The sequence below is a fragment of the Vigna radiata genome, chromosome 1 (genome assembly GCF_000741045.1).
Source record: "Vigna radiata var. radiata cultivar VC1973A chromosome 1, Vradiata_ver6, whole genome shotgun sequence".
NCBI classification, from domain to species: Eukaryota; Viridiplantae; Streptophyta; class Magnoliopsida; order Fabales; family Fabaceae; genus Vigna; species Vigna radiata.
In genome coordinates this window covers 18,876,279-18,883,537 of record NC_028351.1, presented here as the reverse complement: position 1 = coordinate 18,883,537, position 7,259 = coordinate 18,876,279, and the positions used below count along the sequence as shown (strand labels likewise).

The window sequence follows — 7,259 nt, the reverse complement described above, 5'->3', positions numbered from 1 at the left end:
GCCCTTTACTACTTGGAATGAGCCTAGAATCAAGCAAAACTCAATAAATGAGTCTGTAGAGAGTCAAAAGCTGTTTTTAGCGATTTTATGCTTGTTTTGCATTGTTCTGAAGCTATTTTGAGAAAGTGAAGAATGGAGTTAAAGATACAGGTCGATGACTCAAGAAAACAGCAGAAAAATGAAGATTTGAAGAGTCGACGCACCGTCCGGTGGCACACTTAAACCGCCAGGCGGTCCAGGACAAGGAGTAGGCATGGCGATTGACGCGGGCGGTTCTGAGGGAAACCGCCGGGCGGTTTGGAGGATAATGGCAAACCGCCGGGCGGCACACTTAAACCGTCGGGTGGTGGCTCGTTGGGCTTGGGCTTGTTTTCTGATGCGCTCCTCACCTATATATACACCTATTGCGAGTTCAGAGTCATTCTTTTGACACGGGAGAACGACCCGACCTAATTTTGCTCTCTAGATAGGATCTCTTGGATGCTTAGGCTCCTTTTCATCTTTTCTAGGGTTTGTTCTTCCATTTTTCATCTAGTTTCACCACGTCTATGGTGAACTAAGCCCTATTGTTGTTGGGGAAAAAAATGTAATCTTTTGATACTCTCTTTTATTGAAACTCTTGATTATTTATATGGTCTTCATATGTTTTGATTGATAATTGTTGGGTTATCATTTGTGCTTAAGGCCTTTATCGTTTAACTCATTCGGTAACTGATGTTTGTCTTTATTGATATGGGGACGTACAGTAATGACATGAACTGGTGAGTAATTTCTTGATTTTGCAATACCACCTAGGGATAGCGTTAGGACGATCAATTGCGCTAACTTATGTTTATAATGCGGTATTAATTACTAGGGGAGGCTAGGGATAGCAAGCCAATAGTTAATATTAAGCCCTTTTCGCCGAGGGATCGGGTTAAGGGGAGGCTAAGAAAGTCACATGACAATTAATTAATCAAACTAATATTCAAGAGGAGTAGGTAAGAGAAAGCGGATTAGATGAAATTGTGAACCCCTAACAACATCCATTCATCCATTGTTTTCGTTTGTCAATTGAATCACCTTTATTTTCCATGTTAATATTTTTGTTCTCAAATCCAATTTATTAATTTTTATTTTCAAGTCTTATTATTTTAATTCACGCAAACGAGAAAGTCATTCGAGTCTCTTGGGAAAACGATACTTGGTGTTACCATTTATATTACTTGTACGATTTGGTACACTTGCCAATCCTTCAACAACACTTACCATTTATATTTCTTCCTTTTTTCCTCTTTTCGTGAGTCTTAGTCCTTCCTACTTCACTTCCATCTTCAATTTCTCATCAAAACCCTGCAAAACAATGCAAAAACAAGCATAATATCTCTAAAAACAACTTTTGACTCTCATGTGACTCAACTAAATGTTTTACTTAATTCTAAGTTCATTCTAAGCTATAAAGGGTGTGTTTTGATATAAAATTTAAGCATAAAAATAACGATTTTTAGACCGTTATCAAAAGCCTACCTGTTTTCTCAACAACTTCTGCAAAGGTTGAGAAAGAAAGTCAAAAAGTTCCAACAATTCCATCAAGAGACAATACTTTTGTGTCTGTTCCTAAATCACATATTTATGTGAATTAAATCCTTTTCACAGTATTGAGATTTGTCATAATCTTTAATTAATTTTTTATTAATTCATTAAATGATCAAGCATCTTCACTGCAATACTTTAATATAATTTAAATTTTATAAAATTAATTTATAAAATAATATTTAATTTATCTTATTTTTAGTTAATATAAGATTTTTAATAAATTTAATTTTCTATCATGTTATCAAAATTTTATTGATCATGCTTCTTTATATCTGTTTGACTTTTTAGGACTTTTGTGACCATCTTTAGAATCTTGTGACGGTCATATAATGTAGAATTCAGCTCATAAGGAAGCATCTAACATTCACATAAGAGTTTTTGTGGTGAACGTCAAAGTAGAGTGATGGCTCATCCTCTAAAAGGTTAGAATTGAAGTTGGTCAATGTTCACTGTTTTAAATCATATAACATGTAGATTTTAGTTTTTTTTTTTCAACAATTTAACGATTTTGAATCAATCCATTGTTTTGAATCATATAACATGTAGATATGAATAATCAACATTTAAATCAAAATCCATTTTAAAGGTTATTTAATTACCGTGATACACGTAAATTAATAAAGATATGAATAATATAATTTCAACTTTAAAAAATAAAATTGTTTATCCATTTTTAAATAACCGATGTGTGAATTTAATTGTTTCTTTTTTTAGTTTAGTTGAACTTCGACGTGGCCACATGCGATCAACTATATATTCCCTTTTTTTTTTAATTTGTTTTAGATAAAAAAATTTTAAAATTTGTTGGTTTCAGTTCATTGCCATAAAATGTTAATATGGACCGAAGTTGGATAAATTCTAAACGAACAAGGGAAGAATATGAGAGAGTAAAACAATTTATTGAATTTGCTACGAGGAATGTTCCCAATAATAATGGAAGATTTTATTGTCCGTGTGTTAATTGCTTGAATGAGCAGAGACTACCCATTGCAGTAATACAGGAGCATATTTTGTGTGATGGGATCCTAAAGAGTTACACCAAATGGACATGGCATGGTGAATTAGTAGAAGTGCCAATAGCACATGTGTCTGAAACTGAAGCAGAAGAAGTGGATTTCATTATGGAAGATGGCTTGGAGCACATGATTCGTGGTGTTGGAGATGATGTCTTTGCACAATCACATATGTACGAAACTTTGTGTAGTGATGCATAAATACCTTTGTATTCGAGGTGCATTAAGTACACTCGATTGACGGCAATATTAAAACTGTTAAATTTGAAGGCAAGAAATGGGTGGAGTGATAAGAGTTTCACCGAATTGCTTGAGTTAGTGAGTGACATTGTCCCTGAAGGTAACACGATGCCAACATCTAATTATGATGCGAAGAAGATATTATGTCCAATGGGTATGGTGTATAAAAAGATTCATGTTTGTCCGAACGATTGTGTGTTGTATAGGAAGGAATATGAAAAGTTACATCAATGTCCACATTGTAGGTTATCAAGATACAAGGAAAAAGATGGTGACTTCGAATTTGATGTGAGGAAGGGTGTTCCAGCAAAGGTGTTGTGGTATCTTCCTATAATTCCAAGGTTTAAAACATTGTTTGCTAATGTAGTGTAGATTGATGTTATATTTGGATTTAATATTATTACACAATTTAATGTTTGAAATGGATTTCACATTATGTTAGTTTAATTGAATATGTTCATTTCATGTTATATTTTGATTATAAATTGATTGATGAAATTATAATACAGGAAATTAATTGTAAATTGAATGGATATGTCAAATGTAATAATGAATTCTTTTTTTTACAAAACAAATTTTTATGATAGGTGAACAATGTATGTAATAAAAGTTTATTTTTGAAAAGTATATATCATAATCGATGAAAAAATCTTAGTCATAAAACACTACATTTTATGATAGGTAAATCTAGGTGCATCATAATAAATTCGCTATATTATGATTAATAAGTAAAAATCTGTCATAATACATTGGACCTATTATGATGGATTTTTCGGTCCGTCATAAAATACACAAACCTATTATAACGCCCAGACCTATGATGCCAAATTACTGTCATAATAAGTCAATTTTACTCGTCATAAAAAAGCTATTTTTCCACCAGTGATTCTATTTAAATTTTATGTTTTGTAATAAGACGTAAAATGAGATAAACTCAATTCTAGCAATGTAATAAATATTGTATAAGGTGTGTGAGTTGTATTATGATTAGTATATTTGCTTTTCATACTGTTATGATTTGTGAAATTATGTTATATCATGATTGTCATGGAAAATTATTATAAGAATCATGGGCAACATTATGTTCCAGCAACAAATTAATATATAATAAGTAGAACTTTTACATACAGTAATCGACATATTGTGCTCCTTAACATAGATAAATGTTATCCTTTCTACCCATCGAAAAACAGAAATAGGGAAAAAGACTGGGTCAAGATTAGAAAGACCTAAACCTATGCATTAGGTAATTTTATTGGTTGCAAGAAAAGTAAAATTTTAATTAGGGTTGTTATAATTGTAATAATTCCAAAAAAAATTTTTTTAGAAACAAATTAATATATAATAAATAGAATATTTACAACATTCATCAAGATCGAGATATTATGGGCTTGAACATAAATGTTATTCTATCTGTCCATTTGAAAAACAAAAATAGGAAAGGAGACTAGTTCAAGATTAGAAACTTTAGGTAACAAAAAAAGTAAAATTTTTGTAGTTCTAAAATTAAAAGTAACAAGCAGTATATAAATGTGATAGTTACTAATGTTTGTTGAGCAAGAGTTGTTGCATTGTAATTTAAAGTAATAAAATACTTTAATAAAGTTGTAATAATGGAGGAGCAAGTAAAACAAGAACCGAGTCCTCTGAGAAAAATGGTGGCAGTGTCATCCATCGCCGCCGGTATACAATTTGGATGGGCTCTACAACTCTCCCTCCTCACACCATATGTACAAACCCTAGGAGTTCCACACGTTTGGGCTTCCTTCATATGGCTTTGTGGCCCCATCTCTGGCCTCCTAGTTCAACCTATTGTAGGCTACAGCAGTGACCATTGCCAATCTTCCTTTGGCCGTCGCCGTCCATTTATCCTTGCCGGTGCAATAGCTGTCGCAATCGCCATTATCCTTATTGGCTATGCTTCCGATATAGGACACATGGCCGGCGATGACATAACAAAGACAACCCGTCCACGAGCCGTTGCCATCTTCGTCGTCGGCTTTTGGATCTTAGATGTTGCCAACAACATGCTCCAGGGACCATGTCGTGCCTTCCTTGGTGACTTGGCTGCCGGCGATCCAAAAAAAACGAGAACCGCCAACGCATTCTTCTCATTTTTCATGGCCGTGGGCAACGTCCTGGGCTATGCAGCAGGATCCTATAACGATCTCCACAAGATCTTCCCTTTCACTCAAACCGAGGCATGCAACGTATTCTGTGCAAACCTAAAGAGTTGCTTCTTCTTCTCAATCATTCTTCTTCTTGCTTTGTGCATTACCGTTCTCACTTGCGTGAACGACCCTAAGTTCACACCGGCACCTAAGGAGTCGAAGATAGAAGATGGGCAGACACAAGTTTCGTGCTTCTACGGAGAGTGTTGTGTTGCATTCAGAGAACTTGAGAAGCCAATGTGGATGTTGATGCTAGTGACAGCTATCACATGGATTGCGTGGTTCCCTTATGTGTTGTTCGACACTGATTGGATGGGTCGTGAGGTGTACGGCGGTGATGTGGGTCAGAAGGCATACGATAATGGTGTGCATGCTGGTTCTTTGGGGCTCATGTTGAATTCAGTGGTGTTGGCTGTGGCGTCTTTGGGTGTAGAACCATTGGGTCGCTTGGTTGGTGGAGTCAAGTGGTTGTGGGCAATCGTTAATGTTATTCTAGCAATTTGCTTAGCAGCGACTGTGCTTATCACAAGAGTCGCTGAGCGAGAACGTGCCAAAAACCCTGCTCTCATTGGAAACCCTTCCATGGATGTGAAAGTAGGATCCTTAGCATTCTTCTGCGTCCTTGGTATTCCTCTTGCGGTAAGTTTTCTATCTTTTGAAACAACTTTTAAGGATTTTCTCAACAATTTAAAAAATACTTTTAATTTCTATCCAATTATTAATACTTTTTCTGTATACAGGTTACATACAGTGTTCCCTTTGCTCTGGCTTCTATCTATTCTAACAGCTCAGGTGCAGGACAAGGTATATACAAAGTTACCATTTTTTTTTTTATTTTTTTTTTAATTTTAGCTTTAATTTTTTAATTTTAAGGTGAACCGAAGCTGTTAGTAAATGTTTAAGCCTAAATAAAAAAATGTGTAACCTTTTTGTTTGCTTCAAAACTTTCAGGATTATCTTTGGGTCTTCTGAATGTTTCAATTGTGATTCCTCAGGTTAGAATCCATTTACTTCATACATTCTCATCTAATTATATTCTGTCATAACTATTTCAACTATCCTAGAATACAACATATACAAGTTCCTTGGACCTACGAACCCTAATAAACAGTTATATATTTGATTTGCACAGATGATTGTATCAGCAATCAGTGGACCATGGGATGCTTTGTTTGGTGGTGGCAACTTGCCGGCATTCGTGTTGGGAGCCGCAGCGGCCGCCATAAGTGCCGTACTTGCAATTGTTATACTTCCAAACCCCAAAAAAGAAGATGAAGCCAAGATGTCCAGCCTCAACATGGGTAGTTTTCATTAATGGCTAGATCTCGACATGCCAAGCAAGAGGAAGAGTATTAGGATTCGAAGATGGTGCATGTGCTCAAGAAATTAGCGTTTAGATCCTTGAAAGGTTTCCATAGCTATCATAGCTTATTCAAGTTATCCATTTTCTTTATGTACTTAGGTGTGAGAGTTACAAAAAATTTTGTCCGAAAAACATCATCAACTTTAATCAATAAACGAGATTTTTTCTTTATTACTAGAATTAAAATGTTAAAAGTGAAATGTGCGTATTGTTTTTCTTTTTCTTTACTTAAGTGTTATTTAAATGGTTAATCTCTTAGTTAGAAAAAAAATCCATCGTTTTATTCTACCTAAATTAAATTATATTAATATTTCCAAACAAAAATGATAATAATTAAAAATAATCTATCTACGTTAATTCAACACTGAAATATTTTCTTTCTTACACACAAATAATTGCTTCATAGATTTGTTTCATATATTTGAATTTATGTAAATTCAATTTAAAAAATGATATTAGTACTTACATATTTTATATTTTTTTATTGTAAACAACATAATCTTTAAAACATCTAAGTCTCTTGGGTGACATTTTTAAGGTCAATCACTCCTCGTCTGAAATATTGTCTGTTTTAGAGTTTGTGCTTCATCACTATTTTTCCTTAAAAGGTGTTTCAAAGTGTGTAAGAAATATTTAAATTGTCTTAGGTCTTGATCCCTAACGATTTGAAACTATTGAACGTAGTAGGAACATAAGCCATTTAATTGAGGTTTAAACGAAATGAGAGTTTATCCCAATAAAGAGCTTGAGGTTGGGATCTGGAGTATGAACCTTCGAATAAGCGGTAATAACTGAGTAGACTGAAGAATCTTGATGTACTCCTTACAAGACAAAATCCACCTACAAAATACTCTTCAACACAAGTTAATAAGAGAATTTGGAATTTTATGAATAAAA

At 34.0% G+C, this 7,259-nt stretch overlaps 1 protein-coding gene across 1 annotated transcript; it reads left to right on the top strand.

The window, feature by feature from the left end:
• The first annotated feature begins 4,401 nt into the window (after positions 1-4,401).
• LOC106758720 (sucrose transport protein SUC8-like) lies at positions 4,402-6,519 on the top strand. Its single transcript, XM_014641691.2, has 4 exons — positions 4,402-5,638; positions 5,740-5,803; positions 5,951-5,994; positions 6,132-6,519. Exons 1-4 carry the CDS (start codon positions 4,442-4,444, stop codon positions 6,312-6,314), a joined length of 1,488 nt encoding a protein of 495 aa, XP_014497177.1. The 5' UTR covers positions 4,402-4,441; the 3' UTR covers positions 6,315-6,519.
• The last annotated feature ends 740 nt before the right edge of the window (positions 6,520-7,259 follow it).

Bases quoted from the DNA above. Each gene is read 5' to 3' on its own strand.
- LOC106758720 (XM_014641691.2), top strand. From the start codon at position 4,442: ATGGAGGAGCAAGTAAAACAAGAACCGAGTCCTCTGAGAAAAATGGTG. The intron at 5,804-5,950 runs GTATATACAAAG...CAAAACTTTCAG, and splicing joins CAGCTCAGGTGCAGGACAAG to GATTATCTTTGGGTCTTCTG. The intron at 5,995-6,131 runs GTTAGAATCCAT...TGATTTGCACAG, and splicing joins TTTCAATTGTGATTCCTCAG to ATGATTGTATCAGCAATCAG.